Source organism: Coregonus clupeaformis, chromosome 15 (assembly GCF_020615455.1).
Source record: "Coregonus clupeaformis isolate EN_2021a chromosome 15, ASM2061545v1, whole genome shotgun sequence".
Taxonomy (NCBI): Eukaryota; Metazoa; Chordata; class Actinopteri; order Salmoniformes; family Salmonidae; genus Coregonus; species Coregonus clupeaformis.
Genome location: NC_059206.1, coordinates 47,312,893 through 47,337,523, shown reverse-complemented (window position 1 = coordinate 47,337,523; position 24,631 = coordinate 47,312,893). Strand labels below are relative to the sequence as shown.

General features: G+C 41.0%; 2 protein-coding genes across 2 annotated transcripts; one reads left to right on the top strand and one right to left on the bottom strand.

Moving 5' to 3' along the window:
- Positions 1-4,651: 4,651 nt before the first annotated feature.
- LOC121583229 (purpurin-like) lies at positions 4,652-6,875 on the bottom strand. Its single transcript, XM_041899418.1, has 5 exons — positions 6,772-6,875; positions 6,220-6,337; positions 5,821-5,957; positions 5,157-5,482; positions 4,652-4,898 (listed from the first exon to the last, which is right to left on the bottom strand). Exons 2-5 carry the CDS (start codon positions 6,334-6,336, stop codon positions 4,888-4,890), a joined length of 591 nt encoding a protein of 196 aa, XP_041755352.1. The 5' UTR covers position 6,337; positions 6,772-6,875; the 3' UTR covers positions 4,652-4,887.
- Positions 6,876-10,329: 3,454 nt separating this feature from the next.
- Positions 10,330-22,651, top strand: LOC121583228 (rod cGMP-specific 3',5'-cyclic phosphodiesterase subunit beta-like). Its single transcript, XM_041899417.1, has 22 exons — positions 10,330-10,947; positions 11,725-11,877; positions 12,279-12,368; positions 12,517-12,657; positions 13,541-13,615; positions 13,732-13,796; positions 14,237-14,303; positions 14,450-14,497; positions 14,610-14,759; positions 15,019-15,162; positions 15,263-15,328; positions 15,738-15,884; positions 16,092-16,199; positions 16,355-16,464; positions 16,954-17,041; positions 17,179-17,279; positions 19,741-19,848; positions 19,975-20,038; positions 20,169-20,243; positions 20,381-20,464; positions 20,721-20,844; positions 20,962-22,651. Exons 1-22 carry the CDS (start codon positions 10,477-10,479, stop codon positions 20,985-20,987), a joined length of 2,505 nt encoding a protein of 834 aa, XP_041755351.1. The 5' UTR covers positions 10,330-10,476; the 3' UTR covers positions 20,988-22,651.
- The last annotated feature ends 1,980 nt before the right edge of the window (positions 22,652-24,631 follow it).

The window sequence follows — 24,631 nt, the reverse complement described above, 5'->3', positions numbered from 1 at the left end:
GCTGCTCCACTGACAGCGCCAGGATGCCTGCATGCCCCAGGTGCCCTTGTTTTTTAACAATGTCCGGTACAGACAGGGATGACAGGGAGGATAGCGGTTGTTCTGGCTCAGGTTCAAGGAGCCCTGGAGATGGTTCCTTAGCCACTGAAGATCCTCCTCTGTGGGCTCTCAGGACCGAGGATTGTAGTCTTCGGCCGGGTACAGGTCCTCCACTGACTGCACCTGGTTGGGCACGACTGGCTTCCTCCACTCGCATTCCACATCCGTACGGCCGATATTGTGAACCGCAAAAATAGCCAATGCAGCCGCATGGCTACACTTATGAACTCCATGGGGCGTTCGCATGTGGAAAAGAGAATCCCCTGGTCACCTATAGAGACCTGACAAGAGGAAGGATGTTAAGTGCCACATGCCTTTCAATGCATGACTTTGAACACCTTGAAATGCGTTTGTTGTAGGAAATGTGCTATATAAATAAAGTTTGATTTGATTGATGACATTACAGCTGTAGAATATTTAATAAACTGTCATTTTCACATGAGCACAAGTGCAGTTTTTTAAAAATTTTAATTGATATTTTGGGATTTTATCACTTGACATATCAATCATGTAGTGGGAAGGATCATATAAATCAAGACTGTGTGAATGCATGTACCACCCCAAGTAAATAAACACTGTGCCTTTGAAGATTTGTCTCTGGTCATGAAACTACAATACAGGCTGGATGTCTAAACAAAGTCAATTCTGAATGTAAATAGATTTTTATATTCTCCTAAATTACAACATTCTAGAACTGAGTTATCACACATCTAAGTCTTATATCCAGGGTAATCTGGTTAATGACTATATAACTGATTAAGTGGCTCTTTCTTTGTAGAATGTTGACAGTAGTATAGAACACATTGTATTGCTAAGATGCTCAAACTTAACTTAATAGCTACACTCACCGACACAAGATAAACTTCATCCCTCATGCTGGCCCTGACCAATCCGGTAAGTTGCCCCTAACTATAGCTGCACTTCTCCACATGGCCAGACTTATAGTGGTCTTCTCCCCTTTTAGTGCTCTTATGCTCATCCTTGAGAAATGCTATAAGGTCTGAAATACACACAAGTCGACATACTGTACAAACAATTATCTAGGCTAAGTAAAACCAAATATTTTTTGATCTACTGCTCTGCTAACTAGATAACTAAGGTGTAGTCAGTGGCTAGCTAAGACAGAAAAGGGACGGAAGAAGTTCATGGATTGGACACGGGTCTCTTCGCACTGGTGAACGGAAGCTGACAGTGTTGGCTAGAGAGGATGTGCAGGAGCTTCCTGCAGGAATGTGTAGTCTTGGTGAGGTCTTCTGTTGCTAATTAGCATATCACATTTTTGAGAGTAAATTGAGGCGACTATATTAATAAAACTCACCTTGTCCGAGGGAGAATTACAGAGGCTATCAAAATGTCACGCCAGGGTAAGCCTACACGAAAAACAGACCTTATGAAGTAGTTCTAAAATCCCAAACACAAAAATGAATGGGGAAAAAACGATTGAAACCATTACCAGGTTTTATCGCTAGGTTTTATGGGTATTATGACGTGTCCACTGTGCCAGACTATAGAGATGAATATATTGATAAAAGTCACCTTGTCCGAGAGAGGGTAAGCCAACACGAAACACAGCCCTTATTTTAAGTGTTTCTAAAATTCTCCATGGGAAAACTGTATGGTTGAAAAACAACTGGAACCATTTCCCTGTTTGACCGCTAGGTTTTATGGGTATTATGACACCTCCACTATTGGGCTCTATATTTTTTGGACTACCAAGAAATGTATTGGTGAATTATATTAATCATGCATTTAACTGCATCCATCTATTCTGCCAACAATGCCTTACTGTACAATGCCTCATGTACGTCAATGTTGAGTCAAATAGAACCTATTTTTAAAACCTCTTATAAAGTTGGTTTTGTAGCATAAACTGGGAATGTGATATTTTTTGCTGATATTAATGATTTTCTGTTTGTTTCATATCTGTAAAGTCATTAAAACGCTGTCAGTTCCACCTAGCTAATGATGATATATTTATTTTTGTGGGGTTAGAGTTCACGAGAGAGGGGACTGGACTGGTAAATGAAAAATATAAAATTCTCAGGATTACATTCTCTGTGGAGAAAATATAGCTAGCAAACAATTCCTGAATAACTAGCTTGATTAGCCTATTGCAAAACTACAACTCAGCTATTCTGTTAATACTCAAGGTCACATTGTGTGTTGACCATATTCTCATTAAACCTGGGGACTTTCCGGATAAAGGCTTTGGGGTCTCACATAGAATTACATACTGTATTAGAACTCTAACATGATCATTTAATAGGATCTCTGTGGTCGCATGGTTCAGGAGTTGAGGCTTGAGGTGTTGAGGAGTTAAGCTGGTGTGGGATAGAGACTTCCCGAACTGCCCTAGTCTGGACCTAGCTGGACCTGGACCAATGGATTATCTGCCATTACTCACAGTTCACAGCCAAGACTACTGGAAAACAACTGAGCAGCTAAATCCACTTATATTATTAACCATGGCTCTTACAAAGAGGTTCTGTGAGGAGAAGCTTTCATCAGCAATCTGGCGACTGTGGGACTGGTGAGTGGGACCATCTGGACCAGTTGAATACAAAACAACAACACAATAGACTCAAAACAAACTAGCTACACCGTAACAACAAAGCCACACTCATTCATAGAATATAGAGGGATATATTGAAAATGCAATTCATCTGTATATTTTATGATGAATGTATCCCATCCTATGTTATTCCATAGGCCTATATTATAATTCAAATCATTTGAAAATACAGTATTTGAATTGTGCATATTTCTTTAGTTTATTAATGCCACATTCACTCTTGTATTTTGTATGTACCAAAGCTTGTACATATTGATCTCTGCACTTTCTGGTGTGTTCTGTGTGTTCTGTGTTGATCAGGTGTGTTCTCGCCACATTGTTTGTTGTCCAGCGATTAAAGAGCTTCTAGTCCAGCCGTGATCTGGAGTAATACAGTGTTGAGACAGACAGCCTAACCTCTTACCTCTCAACTCACACCATGGGGTGTAAATGGATCAGATCAGATCGGTGTGAAAACCCGCTTCTGAGGCATCTCCGTAGCCTCTTCTGAGACACCTTCCAATCTGGCCCTGTTTTAACCCCAGGCATATGGGTGAAATTATGGGCGGTGCACAGTATGTAGAGGATAAGACGGATGGATTCATAACATGCTTAATCACTGTGTTTGTGTGTGGGTGGATGGTGAGGTAGTATGTCTGTGAGCCGGAAATTGAGCTCATGTCATAGTAGTTGGTACTATTCTGAGTATAGGTATGGTAGTTGGCAGTAGATGAGAATATTGTATGTGTGGACACCTACAAATGTATCTCTGGGCTATGACAGAATCTAATTTCTTCAAGGTCTCGAACAGTCGTTCTGATTCCCATGTAAAATAGCCTTTAGAGTGACTACAATTTCACCCATAATATTTGTTTTGGATAGAAATGCATATTTGTTGTGGAAAAAGTAATTTTTCTCTCATGGCTAACTACCAGGAAGTTTGAAAAGACAGGCTGAGTAGGTGGGGAGCTTATATTTTTGAGCTCGCCTTGACTGACAGCACTTTGAAACACCTATGTCAAGCAACTTGGATGCAGTGAGCAGTGTTGCAGTAAAATCATCTCAAGCTAATTTGGTGATACACAAAGCAACTCAAACAACATTGAAATTCCATCAATGATGACCTTCTTAAAACAATTCCATCAATCTACACACAATACCCCATAATGACAAAGCAAATTTATTAAAAATGAAAAGCTGAAATATCACATTTACATAAGTATTCAGACCCTTTACTGAGTACTTTGTTGAAGTACCTTTGGCAGCGATTACAGGCTCGAGTCTTCTTGGGTATGACGCTACAAGCTTGACACACCTGTATTTGGGGAGTTTCTCCCATTCTTCTCTGCAGATCCTCTCAAGCTCTGTCAGGTTGGATGGGGAGCGTCGCTGCACAGCTATTTTCAGGTCTCTCCAGAGATGATCGATCCGGTTCAAGTCCGGGCTCTGGCTGGGCCACTCAAGGACATTCAGAGACTTGTCCTGAAGCCACACCTGCGTTGTCTTGGCTGTGTGTTTAGGGTCGTTGTCCTGTTGGAAGGTGAACCTTCAGCCCAGTCTGAGGTCCTGACGCTCTGGAGCAGGTTTTCGTACAAGGATCTCTCTGTACTTTGCTCTGTTCATCTTTCCTTTGATCCTGACTTGTTTCCCAGTCCCTGCCAGTGAAAAACATCCCCACAGCATTATGCTTCACCGTAGGGATGGTGCCAGGTTTCCTCCAGACGTGACGCTTGGCATTCATGCCAAAGAGTTCAATCTTGGTTTCATCAGACCAGAGAATCTTGTTTCTCATGGTCTGAGAGTCCTTTAGGTGCCTTTTGGCAAACTCCAAGCGGGCTGTCATGTGCCTTTTACTGAGGAGTGGCTTCCGTCTGGCTACTCTACCATAAAATCAATTTTAGAATAAGGCTGTAACATAAGACAATGTGGGAAAAGGTAAGGGGTCTGAATACTTTCCGAATGCACTGTAGTTCTTGATTAAACATGGATGCAACTCAGAGATTTGTTTAAAAAATATATTTATTTTCACATACACACTTGACTTGACACAACGCACCAACCCCGATTGAGCAACCCTTCCCTTGAGACAATGGTGGCGGAGGTTGACTTTTCCCTCCCGCCTCGCAACATGGTCTATTCATTTCTACAGCGCGCTGCTATGGATCTATCCATTGGCCCTGGACGCCTCTTCTCATGCCAGCATGCTTAAGGAATTTGGTGCAGGCTGCGCTGACAATTTAGCAAGCTCCTGTAGAGGAAAGAGAAGTCCAAGTCTGGTTAGGGAGCATGAATAAGTTCTCTGCCTAAGAAAACGTTTCTGTGCTGGGGCATAATGCAGATTGTTATGAATATTTTCAAACCTATTTGAACTACAACTCTTAGCTCCCTCTTAGCTTTCATTTATTAATTAGGATGCTCTCCTTCATGCTCATTGATATAATCTAGACATGATATCATTTAACCTTTGTTTTCATGCTGTGTCCCTATAGACAGGTGTCCAACTCACCGGACTGCAGGACAGGCTCAAACTGGCCAGCCATGCAGATCTCCTCCTGTTTCCCACGGACAATGCGCTGGATTGCTGGGGGCAGGCCACGGGGATTACGGGAGAAGATCAGGGAGTAACCGTCTTCACAGCTTCCATCGTCCTTCAGAGTACGGCAGGCGTAGGTGATGGCATAGTTATCATAGTCGGTGTCAATCACCCAGTAGTTGTCACCTCCACTGGCCAGGTAGCTGGCCAGTCCCTGGTAGTTCATGAACATCTTGCCGGGGTTGGTGGGGTTAGGCACGGTGTACTGGGCAGCCATGTCAGCGCACACAACCCAGAACCTGTCAACACAACAACACAGACTCATATTTGCACAGAACCCAGAACATGTCAACACACTCAAACTCATATTAGCTCTCGCAACTTAAAACCAGAGGTCAAACACATATGCAAGATTATTGCGATCCATCACCTACAGTGTAAAATGTTGTCTATATTTCCTGTCCACCAAATAACATTTGATTGGTTTGTGCCACAATCTTATGGTCTATTAGACAAATAGTTTTGTCACCAATTAAATGGATATTAATCCACATTCTTCCGTACAATTAGACAATCAGTTTAGCATCTGTGTATGCTTTATATGCTAGTTCTTCCAAATTGATGCAGATCTACTCACCCAAAGAGAGTGACACGTCCCTTGGAGGAGGCGGTCATGGTGCCGTCATCATCGACGGTGTACTCAGCGGAGATGTTGTCCTGAAGGAACAGGCCCTCAGGGTCCTTCTTCTGCAGAGCGTACCACTTCCCAGAATACTGCAACAGAGAAAACCAGAGATACAGAAGATTGAGAAAAACTCACAAACAGTAGACAATGAGGATCGAAATCCAGAGCACAAAATTGATATATGGAGATTCAAGACTTAATTCAGTAGATCATTGTAGTCATCTCTTATGCATTTGCATTACACATTATCGTAGCCATGTTTATCCGATCATGTTTAAAACTGACATTGTTCTCTTGTTTTTATCTGTCTAGGGATGTGACCCCTAATGTGTGTACTGTAGCAAAGCTCACCCTCTTAGGGTCGAAGTCCGCCTTGACTGTGAAGCTGTCGACCACACAGGAGGCAGACCAGGCGTGTTCTACGCAGGCCATCAGGACCATAATGAAAGCCAGCTTTGAGGATCCCATGCTGCACAGCAGACAGAGGGAGAGAGACAATGGGGATGAACTGACCACACCAGACAAGATGCACACCAGATCGGCGAGAGAACCTCAAATCATCTGCCTCCAAGTTAGTAAACATTCAATGCATTCCCAGAGACACTGTAGTTCTTGTTGGAGTAAAATAACATCAGAAATAGCTATTCTTATATTTTTTTCTGAGGTACAATGGTCTTTCTGTTACATATTCATAGGGTCGCGAGGTAGAAATGAGCTGTCGAATCCCATATTTTGCATGCACATCTATACAAAAGCACAACTCATTCTTAGCTGGCTAGTATCTTCCAAAAACAATTCATATGGTATTCAATAACGATATTTACATTTTCAGTGAGATAATCAAGTCCTATAATAGCATGAAATATATCCATGGATCCTCTCCACCAAGACGATGGACCTTACCTGTCTTAATGAAGATGAGCAACGAGTAGAATTCAGTGTTTTGTGGTTGTTCGTTTTGGAGTCTCTTGTGTTTGGGGTCCTTTATATACAGTGAACACAGACAAGCGTACTGATTATTTTAACTTCTTGTAAGTAAATAAGGTGCTTAAATCACGGGTTAATCCGGTTGGTGAAATCCTGACTGTAATCTGGCTTCGCTTCTGAATCCGCCCATGCCTCCCGTAAAAACAATTAGGGCTTTATGTAACTGTGAAGACACACACACACACTTACAATGGGACAATGTATTGTCCAAACACCAATGACCATTAGGATTAGTTTGTTGTGTTCAAGCACGTAAATAAATCATTACTATGCTGATGATGGAATACTACCAGCAGCACTGCTTTGTAGACCTTGAGACTAGTTTGGAGATCCTGGAGTATGATTAAACAGCCAGCAGGCTAAAATAGTATTTTTGAAATGTCATGTACGGTTATGTGAAGTGTCACTTGAGAGGCATTCCTAACCATCAATATTATAGTCTCATTCACCAGCCAGATCTCTCTCTGTCAAACTATTGCTATCAACTGTTGTGACTGTTGGTGCTCTATGTGTTATTTTAAACAGTCCTGATAATTGACTTGTTAAAGGCCTGCAGCTGTATAGTGTGAGCTAGTGTTTTCTACATTATGTTAGGCTTCGTTTGGCTCTGATGTACTGTACATGACTGGTGTGGTGAAATGGCTTTAAGGTTATGTACTGTATGTGTTGTGCTCTATGGAGTCTGTGTACAAACTCAGCGGGAACAAACATACAGTAAACACTAGTGCTTCTGTTGTGTCACACACACACTTGAACGCACTTAGGCACACACACACACCATTTCCATTTCAAGTCTGCAGGGTGTGGCTGAAATGTCCTAGATTACTCTCGTCATCTGGGGAGATCCACCCTGACCCGGTGACCTTAGTAAAATTGTGCAACAAGTGCCATGTGAGTGAGCATGATCTTAGTTATTTAAGAACACCTGTTTTTACATGACATGCCTATTTTTACCACCAGCATGTACTGTCTGAATGGAGTTTCTGCTGAGGCTATTCTAATCCCCCTGTTACCAGTAAAAGACAATATGCACACCAAGGTGAAATCCCAGTACCTGGTGCTTCCTGCCAGGAGCTGTCTGGAACTCTCTGAACTTCTCTGGGGACACCTGGCTCTGAGGAGTGGCTACGTGTGGCTGAAGACACAGGGGATGATGGCAAGGGGCTGAACATAATTGTCTTGGGCCTGAATGATTGGCTAACAGGCCCAGCAGAGAAGTACCACCCCTACTCAGCCCCTCTTCATTCACTCTCCATTAATTTAATTAAAGGCACTTCCGGTAGTTAGAGCATTCTGTACTGTACTCTTAGCACTACTCTGAGGCATTACACACAATGTTATGGTCTATTTCCGGAATAGCTCTTTAGGCACTAGTAGTTGTTCTGTATTGCTTTAGTTGTTCTGTAGTTATTTTGCTGTTCTGTAGTTATTTAGTTGTTCAGTAGTTCTTTAGCTGTTCTGTAGTTCTTTAGTTGTTCTGTAGTTCTTTAGTTGTTCTGTAGTTATTATGTTGTTCTGTAGTTATTTTGTTGTTCTGTAGTTCTTTTGTTGTTCTGTCGTTTTTTTGTTGTTCTGTCCTTCTTTAGTTGTTCTGTAGTTCTTTTGTTGTTCTGTCCTTCTTTAGTTCTGTAGTTCTTTTAAAAGCCACATACTGTGCTGGCAAACTCCAAGCTGATGCCTGTACTATATTTATACTTGTAAACACACATTCAATCTAAGGCCTCATGGAAGATTGTTGGCACGTCTGTTGATAGCATACGATATTGTACTGTGTCAGACAGTCCAAAGCTTTTTCTGTACAGGCGTATTTGGTTACAATCTTATAGTAATAATTTAGACCAGTGGAAAGTGAGTCTAGGTGTGTTTTTGCTTTTCATTAATTTGTACCTTTGGTAAAGAGGCTGAGAGGGAGCATACATTTGCTGACTATTTCTGACACATTAAATTAATAGAAATTACATTAAAAAAATTCTAGTGCCAGTAAAAAATAACATAAGGAGTATGACAAACAAGCAATGGTTCTAATATTTACTGGTTGAACTAAATATTTTGAATACAATTTTGATGGCATGTATCTCAATGGCATGGTCAGCCTCAGCAGCAATGATTAACAGTAGAAGTTCAATTTGCTTGGTCCTCAGTATAAGCCGGCTGCCATCTTGTGTTGTGTTGTTGCACTGTACCACCAGCATGTACTGGTTTGGGCCTTGCACCATGGACGTAATGCACCACAAGGGGTCAACAGTTCATTGGTGACGAACAGGTAATGTAAAGGCTTGCAATGGCTGGGTTAATATGATAGTATCATTAAATGTGTACATTGGTTAAATCCCTCATCTCCATTTGTAGTTTCAGAGGTTTGTGATGAAAGAACTGTTTAAATCATTCAATATTTATAATAAAGTAATAGTAGTTGTATCCAACGTAATATTGAATAACAAACATTACAGACTATACTGTTTTATACACCCTCATAAGCAAATGCTTGTAAGCACACACCCTCATAAAGGAAGACAGACACGCACAGGTTCATAGGAATGAAACAGATGCCAATGCATGTGCACATACGTTGCACAGTACATATCACATGCACACAGACAGACACACCTCCCTCGCCAGCCTCGTCTCACTCACAGGTAGCAGATCTGATAGTATGAATCTATTCATGTAGAGATTATCCAGCTGACCTTTTGTATAAGATGGTTAAGGAACCTTAATATAGCCAGGGTGGAAAGATGATTGGCATTTTATCGTCAGGCTTGTCTTATTGTCTTATAGACCCCCATACGTATACCCCCATACATACCATATGTCTTTCTCTCTGTCCGTCTGTCTCTCACCTAATCATTTCTATTTATAAATGTAATATTGTAATTGGAGGAAATAGCAGATACTGCTGTAAGTAAGGCAATTTTTTTCTCCACAAACCTACAATCTTAAATGTAATGTGCTTCAGATGTGTATCAAATATTCTTCTGCTTCTGAAGGCTACAACCAGCATTGGCCTGTGAAGGCTCCCATAGCAGTAGAACTGACTGAGGACAACATAATTGGGGTGCTGAGATAATCAACTAGTGGCCTGGCTAAATAGGGCTTAGCAATGAGGAGTGTTTTTTTTTTTAAAGAACGTTAAGAGCTTGTGTGTGTGATGCCTGCCTGGGGCAAGAGCAGGCTACAGTTGGAGACAAACCAAACAGGGGGACATCTTAAGGCTAACTGCTTTCAGACATGTGTGTCCTTTGAGGAAGTCCGGATCTCTTTTCCTTCAGGCTTGTTTTCTAAACCTGGCGAGGGGCGAAAGAAGAGGAGGTAATCGGCCAATGAAAGGACTGGGTTGGCCTCCTTCATAGTGATCACCTGATCAGTTTTGCATGAGCAGATCCTGGCTCACCTTCAACACTATTAAGTGAAAGCTTGCTGATGACAGTGGGATTGGACTCAGCCTTCCCCTGCCATTGCAAGTGTCTCCTCTGTTCACAGCAGGACCTAACTAACGTGCCTACCCTGCCTGCCCTCTTTTTTATTTACTAGTAATCAATAGATCATTGGTTTTGTTGTCTTTTTAGAGACTGTGGTTTGAAAACTGGGACTGGGGTAGAACCAGTACATCCCCAACCCAAGATGAGTGCGACGAAGGAAGATGTTGAGAAGTTCCTGGATGGGAACCCGGCTTTCGCCCAGGGCTACTTTAACAAGAAGCTCACACCGGGGGCCCTCTCTGTGATGGCAGGCATCTCGGAGTCCAAGGTAGATTTTGGGATGTTACAGGAGCTGAGCCAGATAGAAGAAGGCCAGATCCTGTTCGACCTGATCAAAGAAATGCAGGAGAATGTGAACATGGAGAAAGTGGTGTTTAAGATTCTGAAGAGGATCGTCGCCCTGATCCAAGCCGACCGCTGCAGCCTGTTCATGTACCGGGAGAGGAACGGCATCGCGGAGCTGGCCACACGTCTCTTCAACATCACCACAGAGTCGGAGCTGGACGACTGTGTGGTGCACCCTGACCACGAGATCGTCTTCCCCCTGGACCTTGGGGTGGTGGGAAATGTGGCCCAGACCAAGAAACACGTCAATTTGAAAGATGTCAATGAGGTAAGAGTCAGACGGGGAAATGAAAGATATACGTTGTGGTAGTGATGAGGACAGACAGACAGTGTCCCAGAGGCTAGGAGCCAGTGGCTTCAGTGAGATTGTGTTAATAATCCTTTACAAGGCCTTTTCACACACTCCTACATTATATTATTTTCTAGCTGTACCAACTACCAAAAATATCAAACAATTGCAAAATAAATAGATGTATCAAGTTTATGTTCAGCCAGACAAAAAAGTTAATAGTTATTTAATCCATGCCTATCCGAACATACACAAATTGTTAGAATTGTGTTTTTTGCTAAAACACAGTGTCACACAAAGTGGTATTGCAACTATACTGTACTGTGGGGAGGTTCTAAATGTATATCTGGAGACAACATAAATCCTCTTGACAGATATAATCCAGTTATTATATATCCCTTGACCCCCTGGTGTAACTGGGATTATGGCACCTGTTCTGGGGGCGTTTACACTAGGGTCAGCAGGAAGCTAACACGGATCAAATTAATTAATATTTCATATTGCCCAGATTTACATTCACTCTTGATAATGGAGTGTACTTCTTACCTGAGCAGTTATATTAATCTGTGGCCTACAATGTTATGTAAACTGAAAATGCCAGAGATTAACATGTATTATTAATCTGTGGCCTATAATGATATGTAAACTGAAAAAGCTCAAAACCAAGCCCATGTATTGACATACAGACAGACCTGTCTTAACACATCCATGTGTGATCTCTGATGTCAGTGATTTGTTTTGTTTTCTGCCATACAGAGTAGTCACTTCAGCTCGTTCGTCGATGACCTGACAGAGTACAAGACCATGAACATTTTAGCCTCGCCCATCATGAACGGAGAGGATGTGGTGGCTGTGATCATGGCCCTGAACAAGACTACTGGACCACACTTCACTGCTGAGGATGAGGATGTGAGTACTGAGGAAGAAGGCTATCTGAGAAAAGGATCCACACATCTCCATGTGTCAGTATCACAATGGAAATACTACGAGGTCATTACATGACATTAGAGCTTGAATTAGTTGGGGATGAGTAATCAACAGGTTTTGCCCCATCCCAAAGTTTGTTCACTCAAAGCATATGCAGCATATAAACACTGACTGATGTTGTAGAACAGAAACATGTCCATCAAACAAACACAGGGAACACATACAAACTGTGCCATTGCTGCCTTAATGGAGAGGAAGGTTAAATTCACACCTGATGTTTTCACATACTTGCATTCGTCGCTCTCGTCTTTCCTCTACCACCTTGATTACACATCAATGTATGTATTTCTCTGTAATAATAATTCATATTTTTGGTCTCCCAGCTTTTTTTGAAGTACCTCAGAATAGCCACTTTGAACCTGAAGATTTACCAGCTGAACTACCTGTACAACTGTGAGACTCGAAAAGGACAGGTGAGTCTGCTGTCTGCACTGATATTCAGAGGAATTACTAGTTGTAGATGACAATATGGTGAACACACAAAAAAGGCCATTTTTTAGCTTTCACACGTTTATTGAGATATCAACCAACTGGTGGTTGTTGTTTTTCTGTCGGGTATAGGTCCTGTTGTGGTCTGCCAACAAGGTGTTTGAGGAGCTGACAGACATTGAGAGACAGTTCCACAAAGCCCTGTATACAGTGCGGGCGTACCTGAACTGTGACAGGTATTCTGTGGGCCTACTGGACATGACGAAGGAGAAGGTGGGTGACACTGTCTGCATGTAGTCGGGACATTCTTCAATTGCGGCATTGTCTTACGCCTTCTTGGTTTTTATTGATCTATAAAGTAGATTCAATACTTTTGTTTAATTTCTTGCATTCAAAATAATAGATACACTGTATCTCCAAAACCCCAAAACATGTCACTACAACTCTACTCATCACTACTGGAACAAGCCAATTTGCTTGCCCTAAGTACTTTAAACCATGCACAAACATAGAGTTTTGCAGTATAAAGGACTTGCATTATGTTTTATCATTGATAAACAGTTAATGTGTGATATGTAACTATGTGTCATTTTAAAGTGTTTTTCATGGTTGCAAAGGTGAGGGACGTAAATGCCACCGCAATTCAAGAATGATCCAGCCATTTAGTCATCATAAAGAATAGTTATTATGGGTCTCCTCTGGTAATACTTGAATGTTCCAGAGTGGCTGAGTTACAGTTTTGACTTAAAATCGGCTTGAAAATCTATTAACAAAAACTTGAAAATGGTTGTCTAGCAATGATCAACAATCAATTTGATAGAGCTTGAAGAATTCTGAAAAGAATAATGGGCAAATGTTGCACAATCCAGGTGTGAAAAGCTCTTAGAGACTTACCCAGAAAGACTCACAGCTGTAATCACTGCCAAAGGTGATTGTAGCATGTATTGACTCAGGGGTGTGAATACTTATATACATTAGATATTTCTGTATTTCATTTTCTGTGCGTAATAATCTATTTAATCCATTATAAATTCAGGCTATAACACAACAAAATGTGGAATAAATCAAGGGGTATGAATACTTTCTGAAGGCTCTGTATATATTATTAATACGCTGTGTGTGACAATCCATCTGTGTTATTGCTTTGTTCCTATAGGAGTTCTTTGACATCTGGCCAGTGTTGATGGGAGACCAGCCCCCCTACTCTGGACCTCTTACCCCTGATGGCAGAGTAAGTGTTTATATCTATCTACTTATTACCCCATGAACTGGTCTTTACCTTTTTGCCTTTGTTTCTGCAAATGTTTATTTATGGTCTGTGATTTTTTTTGTTATCTGTGATTCTAGGAAGTCATATTCTACAAAGTCATTGATTATATTTTGCATGGAAAAGAGGACATCAAAGTTATCGCGTATGTTTATCTCACTTTTCTCTGAACATTAGTGTATAGTTGAGGTAGTTTCAACCCTGTATGATCAGACCTGGGTTCAAAACAAGTACTTTTATTTGAGTATTTAAATGGTTATTTGTAAAACCAAAATGTCTACCAAATTGTATTTAAGAGGATTTTCAAATACTTATTTCAAATACAATTTTCAAATACTTGGGTTAAACGCAAGGGGAGTGTATTTGAGTCAGTGTATTCACATTTTTCTAATTATTTCCAAATGTATTTCCAAATACATTAAAATGTTCAACTACTTGTCTTTTCAAATGAAATATTTCTGAATACTTACTTTGAATGTATGTTAAAGTAATTGAGATATTTGAAATAGTGTTTGAACCAAGGTCTGTGTTTGATACTGTATAGCAGAATAATCAGTGTGTGTTGTCTGACTGTGTTGTCAACAGGAGTCCCACTCCAGAACACTGGGTTTTGTGTACTGGACTTCCCACATATGTGGCTGAAACTGGTCTTGTAAGTTCCCCCTTTTAACTGGCATTCCAATAGCAAGTGTTTGAAATGCTATCAGAATTTGGAATTGACTTGAAAATAACACAATGTTCAAATTGCCATGATTTGCATGTGTTGTTGATGCTGTACTCTTTATTTTGAATATCTAGATATGCAACATCATAAATCCCATAACAGAGGAGATGTTCAAGTTTCAGGTACATTTGCTTCCTTATAAAATCAAGTATCCTTGCATGTGTTTTTTGCAAAAGGTTTAGCAATTTCCATAATTCCTGTTGACCATTTACGTTGTGTCTTCCCATAATACAGTCAGAACCCTTGGATGATAGTGGTTGGACCATAAAGAATGTGCTGTCCATGCCAATCGTCAACATGACGGAAGAGATTGTGGGCGTGGCTACATTCTACAACAGGAAAGATGGGAAGCCATTCGATCAGCAGGATGAGGAGCTAATGGAGGTACTTTGCTGTACTACAGCACCAAACTGGCTTCTCAACAAGTGGCGAAGTCAAGTGGCTCTAGAAAGCCTTGTTCTCCGTATTTTTTGTGTATACCATTCATTTATACAATGCACTGTGGCAGCCAAATGCCTCCCACTCTCTTCACCACATTGACCTGAGTGAACCTACTCTGAATGATATTGTGACTGTCTGTCTACCCATGTTGGCTTCTGAGTGAACCTACTCTGAATGGCATTGTTTCTGTCGGTCTCCCCAGGCTATGACTAACTTCCTGGGCTGGTCCCACCTCAATACAGACACCTATGACAGGATGAAAATGATAGAGAACCGGAAAGATATCGCTCAGGACATGGTGCTCTACCACGTCAAGTGCCGTGATGACGAAATACAGAAAATCCTGGTGAAGCCTTGCTCAAAGATATACACCACAGATCTAACCTCCTTTACACGAGAAGTGTTGTTTTAATGTTTGACACTCATTGTTGTTTCATGTCTGTTAGAAAACCAGACAGTATTTCAACAGAGAGCCCTGTGACTGTGAAGAGGATGAGTTCCTGCAGATTCTGGTATTACTACCTTATATTTGTAGAATAACAATTTGGTCATAATCTGGAGGTTGTAGAATTATCCCTGATTTAGTCACTAGAGTACATTTATAAGTACTGGAACAGTAGGTCTGCATTTGAAAGCTAGATTTATATGGTTGTACAGATGTAGGATCTTAATTTGATCACCCTGTTGCAGGATAACTTTCCTGAAATGCAGGAAATGTAAAACCTATAGTGTATTTGAGGTTTAAAAAGGCTTGATTTTCCCTACAAAAATGCCCATTAATTATAATCGACATAATAATTCAAATATCCTGTTGCTGCAGGATTATTTTCCTGCTGTAGCAAACTAGCTCAAATTAAGATCCTACATCTGCATGTTTAGTTTTTGTTAATAATGCCATAATAATCATGCATTATCACACAGAAAAAAGAACTACCTGGCCCCAAGAAGTTTGAGATCTATGAGTTCGGGTTCTCTGACTTTGACCTCACAGAGCTGGAGCTGGTGATGTGTGGGATCCAGATGTTCTATGAGGTCGGAGTGGTCAAGAAGTTCCAGGTTCCACAGGAGGTACAGTACAATCATGATCTGTACTGCAACATCTTTCAATGCAGGGAAAGTGTCAATTCTGAATCATTTCTATGCAGTTTGTCATTAGTTACTTTATTGCTCTCCCATACTATCTGCAAATGCTCTAAAGTTCTAAAGTTATATACCTCTTAAGCCACACTTCCAAATCCTATGAAAACCAACAGGCATCTTTGTTTATTTCAACAGGTTCTGGTGCGCTTCATGTACTCTATCAGCAAAGGCTACAGGAAAATGCCCTATCACAACTGGCGCCACGGTTTCAATGTCGGACAGACCATGTTCACACTGCTGACGGTAGGAATGCTTACGCCTCAGTAATGCACCCTAACTTTATTTTGTCTCACAGAAAATAAAAGGCACATTTTCTTACTTGCTAAAAAACTTAACTGAAGACATAATTGAAAGATCTCTAATTCTGAAAGTTTAACTGCTGTATTTTGTTGTGTCAGACAGGGAACCTGAAGAGATACTACACAGATCTAGAGGTGATGGCAATGATCACATCTGCTTTCCTCCATGATATCGACCACAGGGGCACCAACAACCTCTACCAGGTGAAGTGAGTACTCCTGGGATTATCTGCTCTCTTTTTACTCTGTTCTCTGAAAGTTGGTACAGATGTTGGATGTTAATTTTACCAGTATTGACACAGCAAAATAATCCTGCAGCAACAGGATTTGAATGTTTAGTCCATTATGTTGCTTGATCGGTGGTTAGGCTATTAGCTGGCCAAAAGTATGCTACATGAAAAGTGCAATACTGTTAATATAGTCGTGTTAGTGTGGGTTTTCAGTGAATTTATGTAAATCACGAAGCTCATCTGCATTTCCTGCAGAGCAGGAAAATTCTCAGCAACAAAATAGTGATCAAATTAAGATCCTACATCTGTACAACCAGTCCTTAACTTATCTCTGGGTCTCTTATTTTACTCACTCTCTCATCATAACTGAGGCCTTGCATGTGGAGAAGCACCTTGATTAGCTTTGTGTGATGAATGGCTTATGATGAGCTCTTTACAGTGTCTGGTCTGGTCTCCCCTCATGAACAGATCTGGTAACCCAATAGCCAAGCTTCACGGCTCATCCGTCCTGGAGAGGCATCATCTAGAATTTAGCAAGTTCCTTCTGGCAGACGAGGTACGTAAGGCTTTTGTATCTCAGCCATAAACGTTCACTACTACAGCAGCACATTTGATGTCAATTATTTATTTATTTGTACTTTATGCTTCCATGTTGATCACATGCTGTAGTCTAACTCCTCCATCCTCCCCCAGTCCTTGAATATCTACCAGAACCTCAACAGAAGACAGAATGAGCATGCCATCCACCTCATGGACATTGCCATCATTGCAACAGATTTGCAACTTTATTTCAAGTGAGTAACGCACCTGAGCTCCCTACAAATGTACATTTACATTTAAGTCATTTAGCAGACGCTCTTATCCAGAGCGACTTACAGTTAGTGAATACATATATATATATTTTTTATAATGGCCCCCCGTGGGAATCGAACCCACAACCCTGGCGTTGCAAACGCCATGCTCTATCAACTGAGCTACATCCCTGCCGGCCATTCCCTCCCCTACCCTGGACGACGCTGGGCCAATTGTGCGCCGCCCATGAGTCTCCCGGTCGCGGCCAGCTGCGACAGAGCCTGGATTTGAACCAGGATCTCTAGTGGCACAGTTAGCACTGTGATGCAGTGCCTTAGACCACTGCGCCACTCAGGAGTTAGGAGCTTAATTCAATTAAGTTTGCTACAGCAGGAAAATAATCCTGCAGCAACAGGAAATGTGAATTATTATGTGGATTAAAATTGATGGACATTTTTTGTAGGGGTTTATACATTTTTCATTAGGGCAAATCTGACATTTTAAAGTGGAAATTACAAACTTTAGAATACTTTTTAAAGCTTGAATACACTACAAGTTTTGCATTTCATGCTGTGCAGGAAAATTATCCGCAACAAAGGAGTGATCAAATTAAGATCCTACATCTGTATTTACTTACAGTGCCTTTGGAAAGTATTCAGACCCCTTGACATTTTCCACATTTTGTCAGGTTACAGCCTTATTCTAAAATTGATTAAATCTTTTTTTTTCTCATCAATCTACACACAATTCCCCATAATGACAAAGCAAAAACTAGTTTTTAGACATTTTTGCTAATTTATTACAAATAAAAAACAGAAATATCACATTTACATAAGTATTCAGACCCTTTACTCAGTACTTTGTTGAAGCACCTTTGGCAGCGATAACAGCTTCGAGTCTTCTTGGGTATGATGCTACAAGCTTGACACACCTGTATTTGGGGAGTTTCTCCCATTCTTCTCTGCAGATCCTCTCAAGTTATGTTAGGTTGGATGGGGAGCATTGGTGCACAGCTATTTTCAGGTCTATCCAGAGATGTTCGATCGGGTTCAAGTCCGGGCTCTGGCTGGGCCACTCAAGGACATTCAGAGACTTGTCCCAAAGCCACTCCTGCGTTGTCTTGGCTGTGTGCTTAGGGTCGTTGTCCTGTTGGAAGGTGAACCTTCGCCCCAGTCTGAGGTCCTGAGCTCTCTGGAACAGGTTTTCATCAAGGATCTCTCTGTACTTTGCTCCGTTCATCTTTCCCTCAATCCTGACTAGTCTCCCAGTCCCTGCCACTGAAAAACATCCCCACAGCATGATACTGCAACCACCATGCTTCACTGTAGGGATGGTGCTAGGTTTCCTCCAGATGTGACGCTTGGCATTCAGGCCAAAGAGTTCAATCTTGGTTTCATCAGACCAGAGAAACTTGTTTCTCATGGTCAGAGTCTTTAGGTGCCCTTTGGCAAACTCCAAGCGGGCTGTCATGTGCCTTTTACTGAGGAGTAGCTTCCGTCTGGCCACTCTACCATAAAGGCCTAATTGGTGGAGTGCTGCAGAGATGGTTGTCCTTCTGGAAGGTTATCCCATCTCCACAGAGGAACTCCAGAGCTCTGTCAGAGTGACCATCGAGTTCTTGGTCACCTCCCTGACCAAGGCCCTTCTCCCCCGATTGCTCAGTTTGGCCGGGCGGCCAGCTCTAGGAATAGACTTGGTGGTTCCAAACTTCTTCCATTTAAGAATGATGGAGGCCACTGTGTTCTTGGGGACCTTCAATGCTGCAGACATTTTTTGGTACCCTTACCCAGATCTGTGCCTCAACACAATCCTGTCTCTGAGCTTTACGGACAATTCCTTCAACCTCATGGCTTGGTTTTTGCTCTGACATGCACTGTCAACTGTGGGACCTTATATAGACAGGTGTGTGCCTTTCCAAATCATGTCCAATCAATTGAATTTACCACAGGTGGTCTCCAATCAAGTTGTTTAATCATCTCAAGGATGATCAATGTAAACAGGATGCACCTGAGCTCAATTTTGAGTCTCATAGCAAAGGGTCTGAATACTTATGTAAATAAGGTATTTCAGTTTTTTATTTTTAATACATTTGCAAAAACTTATAAAAACCTGTTTTCGCTTTGTCATTATGGGGTATTGTGTGTAGATTTCTGAGGAAAATGATTTATTTAATCAATTTTACAGTAAGGCTGTAACGTAACAAAATGTGGAAAAAGTCAAGGGGTCTGAATACTTCCGAAAGCACTGTAACTGCAATACATATTGTATGCCCTATGCAAATCTTAGGAAAAATGTTTTGTTGTCAATGTGGACTCTTTTTCTGCATATTAAAGCACGGATTTAGATGTGACGATCAAGCCTACTTAACCCTGTAAAGTTGCGGAAACAAGATTTCACAATGCGCTGCTTATAACTTTAACTGAATGTATAAATCTCTGTTTGGACATTTTCCAATGTCACCAGGAAGCGAACAATGTTCCAGAAGATTGTTGACCTATCAAAGACCTACGAAGATGAGAAGAAGTGGGTGGACTGGATGTCCCTGGAGACTACCAGGAAAGAGATTGTCCTGTGAGTGCAGTTCATGGTAGAGGGAGGATTGTAGTGATAGGGGGATATGTAGGATTATAACATGCACATTGGATCTTATCTTAGCATTTCTATAGTACGCTGAACCTTCGATAATTTCCCTTAAAGGGCCATGATGATGATAGCATGTGACTTGTCAGCCCTCACTAAGCCATGGGAGGTACAAAGCAAGGTGAGCACCTCCCCTGATTATAGCTTGATTATATACCTTGAAGACATTTTAGCAGATGCTTTTGTGTTTCTGTAAATGAATATAGCTATCCAATATAGTGAAATACATTGGACTGCCTGGCTTCTTCCAGGTGGCGCTGTCTGAAGCAGCTGAGTTCTGGGTGCAGGGTGACTTGGAAAGGGAAGTTCTTGAAAAACAACCCATTGTGAGTATATCAACGTGTGTGTGTGTGTTCTGCGCACATCCACATACATTTTGACACATCCAGGATGGCTGATGAAGACCTACGTTTTTTGTGTGTGTGTGTGTGTGAAACCATGTTTCTCCCTCCTTTTCATCCAGGCCATGATGGACATAAACTGCGCTGGTCAGCTGCCCAAGCTGCAGTGTGGTTTCATTGACTTTGTCTGCACATTTGTCTACAAGGTAACGTTACTGCATGTACTACCACTCGTTCAGACTAGCTACATCACTCAGCTTCACAGTTATTGCTAAGCACAAAGTAAACCATGAATCAATAGATCTTAGTGTTTGGTCAAATAGTTGGCATACCTTCTATTGGATGTGTAGAATGACCAAATGCACAAATAATTGCCATTCAGACTAGCATTATCTGGTTAGATAGCTTGACTGTCAGAAACAGAAGAGCTCTCAAGTTTTTGTTTTGTTGTTTATCCGTCAGGAATTCACCCGCTTCCATCCGGCCATCCAGCCGATGTATGATGGCATGCTGAACAACAGGAAGGAGTGGAAGGCCAAGCAGGAAGAGTACGAGGCCAAGCAGGCCATCCTGGAAGCCCAGTCAGGTCAGAGTGGTGGATATACTATTGCTCTGTAGTTTAGAGGGCATTTTGTCTGTGGATTAAAAGTAATACAGATTATCCTTAAACATGTATTGTTTTTTGTATTCTTGCTATGTAAAGGGTCCAAGACGTGCTCAGTGTGCTAGAGCTCAGGACCCGTTTTGGAGGTAGGTCACTCCAGGATACATCACAGCCACACAGTCTTGCTGCCGGCCGGGGCAGGACTAGCCTCACCTCAGAACAACTGTGGAAGGACAGCCTCCCCTCACAGCATCAGAACTTTAGAGAAGAGCCAGAGGGACTCCTTATCAGTCATGCAGCAAGGCTGTTGGACCGGCTGGTTCCAGACCCATGTTGGCACATTATGGCCACACAGGGCCTTTATCATTAGTTGCATTGGCATATCCACATTTTGGAAGTTACCCCTTTCAATATGCTTCACGACCTTCTGAGGAATCCTTCATGTTCTAATGGCAAGTAGACGTGTGGTGTGTGCGTCTTAGGGAGTTCATTTTTGTTTGTACTAACTTTTTAAACGTATGTACAGTAGGTTCCTGAAGGTTTTTATTGACCAATTAAAGGAACAAGAAGTCAACAACTTCTGAAATGTTTCTATATGTATGTATAATGTCATATGAATATGACACTAAAGCCCTGTTTAAACCTGGCCCCAACATACATTCTTTGTCCTGATCTTGTCCACATTCTGATTGTGTCCACATTTTCAGACATATGGTATTAAAATGTGTCTCTTATCCATCCACTGTGTCTGCATTGTGACCAGATTTCCTGGTCCTTTCCTGTATGCAATTATTTCAGATATTCTTTCCAAATAATATTTATTTATTTGAAGACACATATTGATGGAATAAGTCAATGGTGCCACCTGTCAATGATTTTAGAGGGTGAAATAATGATGATTTAAATGGCTTCACTGTGCAGATCAGTCTACACTTAGATATCCAGACACAATGTGTGTCTGACTACCTATGGAGGTGGTCAGGAAGAGCTGACCTACGACTACATCTGTCTAAAATTGTGGGCACAATCAGAATGTGGACACGATCAGGACAAAGGACGCATGTTAGCACCCCAGGTATAAACATAGCTCATTATGATTGCTTTTCGTTTTAAACAACTACCATTTTCGTACAGAATACTGTATGGAATGCACAGGGATCCTTTTTGTTTTACATCAATATTTTGCGCTTTTATTTGTTGTAAGGATATAGATTTTTAAAACAATTAGGCTAGAGGATTTAGAGTTATCACATTAAAGGTAGACTCAGCTAAATGACGTTGCCACGAGCAGCACTGCAGATATTGAGACGAGCAAGATGCAAGATCTCGGTCTTACACAGTCACGCACAGTATCTGTGCCTGGGTGTATTTCATGCTGTTAAGTTGAGCCTCGAGCTTCAACACTCTTAGTTGTTGCGGAAATTGACCCACTATAATGTTTACTTTCTACATCTACGTCATATAGCTGAGTCTACCTTTAAATAACATTTTACAAAACCTTGGTGGATTCATCAAGGATCAAACTTTGATGTATGTTATAATAACAATGTAATAACCGTGACTTACATTGTTCTTTACTCCTTACAGTCAGTCGTCATTTACATAACTGTCCAGTGTTTCCAGATTTCTATGAAATATGACCTATAATTAATTACAAAATGAGTGAAATAGTTTTCCTTCTAAGAAATGGTAGTTAAAAAGTAGCTTTTCTGCATTTGAATGGTGTGGGCTTACCCCAACAACAGAATGGTGTGGGCATATACCCGGCCGCAACCGGGAGACTCATGGGCGGCGCACAATTGGCCCAGCGTTGTCCAGGGTAGGGGAGGGAATGGCCGGCAGGGATGTAGCTCAGTTGATAGAGCATGGCGTTTGCAACGCCAGGGTTGTGGGTTCGATTCCCACGGGGGGCCAGTATAATTTTTTTTTAAAAATGTATTCACTAACTGTAAGTCGCTCTGGATAAGAGCGTCTGCTAAATGACTAAAATGTAAATGTAAAAAATTAAAAATATGAATGACAAGTAAACAGCTCATTGGCCAGCTCAGCCAATGACCCAACGTGACATCATGTTAAATGAGGAAATAGCAAGCATTTTTGAGGTGGGGTTTAAGTATTTTTTCTTTTATTCATGCTTTTGTCACAAATACGAGAATAGGACCAGTCAACAACATTATTTTAGTATGAGTAAACAGAATTAGCTTTTATGTGAGATTTTCAATAGACAGTTACTTTAATTGTAATCAAAAGTAGATTATGCAATACTAGGGTATATGGTTAGCATCCACATATGTATGTTCTATGGTTCCACTTCATTACAATGTAATGTGACCCCTTGCTGTGGGTTGCTAGGTGATGGTTTTGCAGTACATTACTTGTCACTGTATTGTCCCATGCTGTGTTGGATGAAAGAATGGGGTGTAGCACTTTAAGTACAGCAATGGAAGAGGTGCTGTTATAGAACGACTGCAGTCAGGCAGTCAAACAAGTAGATTCTGTGTGTGTACATTGTAATTTATTGTTCTGAGATAGGAGAGAAAGGAGTTGACATTTCATTTTCAGGAAGGTCTGTCCCTGGCTATCAACGGTTAACTAGAAATGCTTCATTTTGAGAAACCCATAATTCTCTCAATATGTAACTGTTCACTGTTTATTGTAGAATATTTGAATGAGACATACCTTTAGGGTAAAAACAAGATACAGTATGTCTCAATATATGTATATCTGGTTCGAATCCAGGCTCTGTCGTAGCCGGCCGTGACCGGGAGACCCATGGGGCGGCGCACAATTGGCCCAGCGTCGTCCAGGGTAGGGGAGGGAATGGCCGGCAGGGATGTAGCTCAGTTGGTAGAGCATGGCATTTGCAACGCCAGGGTTGTGGGTTCGATTCCAGTATAAAATAAAAAATAAAATAAATGTATGCACTCACTAACTGTAAGTCGCTCTGGATAAGAGCGTCTGCTAAATGACTAAAATGTAAATGTATATCTAACAACATTGGATGTATTTTTATATGGTCCAGTCCACTGAGAATAGTGGTCAAAGTCCAATCCCTCGGTAGAGTGATTGAAGCCAGTGGCCTTGATTCTGATACTCTTGAGCCTACTCACTGGATCCATAGAATCTCCTAGTGTTCATTATGAACAAAGGATAATAATACTCTTACAGCAGCCCCACTGTCAATGGGGCAACTATGCTTTTATAGCTGTAATCAATTGTAAATAGTCTTCTCCTGTAAATATATTTCAATAATAGTATATTTTTTTCAGACGATTAATAGGTAATACATGGATTTCATTTCCTCTATGAACATCAGTGCAACATTACTGTTATGCTCTATTTGTGCCGACATTATAGCAAGAAGGTAAATATTAAGGACCCATTTAATAGAAGTAGTAATTATTTGTGCTTCATCTTTCCAATTCCACACCATTAAACATTGCAACTAACATTTTATTCCACTATTTTCTGTTAAAAATACTTTAACGTAGATATGACAAATTCTGAATCTCTATGTGTTTTGTCTACAATGACCAGAATAAAGAAAATTTATTTTTAATTATGCATTTTGTCTAATAATATCTTGCTAGTTTTATATAACAGGAAACCTCATTTGTAAAATATCCATTGTATCCTATTGTTTTTATGGATATGGCCAGAGGTTGGGCCAAAGTATCTAAAGCCTTGTTCACGCTGCAGGCCTTAATTCTCAAAATAAGTTTTGTTTTGGAATACTGACTGTCCAAACAGCAAGTTACAAGTGACCAAA

What these genes read in the sequence shown, in the direction of transcription:
- LOC121583228 (XM_041899417.1), top strand. Translation starts at nt 10,477, where the DNA reads ATGAGTGCGACGAAGGAAGATGTTGAGAAGTTCCTGGATGGGAACCCG. An exon ending in CTCTTACCCCTGATGGCAGA is followed by an intron (nt 13,616 to 13,731) that starts GTAAGTGTTTAT and finishes CTGTGATTCTAG; the next exon opens with GAAGTCATATTCTACAAAGT. An exon ending in TTCTTGAAAAACAACCCATT is followed by an intron (nt 20,244 to 20,380) that starts GTGAGTATATCA and finishes CTTTTCATCCAG; the next exon opens with GCCATGATGGACATAAACTG.
- LOC121583229 (XM_041899418.1), bottom strand. Translation starts at nt 6,336, where the DNA reads ATGGGATCCTCAAAGCTGGCTTTCATTATGGTCCTGATGGCCTGCGTA. An exon ending in CGGACTTCGACCCTAAGAGG is followed by an intron (nt 5,958 to 6,219) that starts GTGAGCTTTGCT and finishes TCTCTGTTGCAG; the next exon opens with TATTCTGGGAAGTGGTACGC. An exon ending in GGACGTGTCACTCTCTTTGG is followed by an intron (nt 5,483 to 5,820) that starts GTGAGTAGATCT and finishes TTGTGTTGACAG; the next exon opens with GTTCTGGGTTGTGTGCGCTG.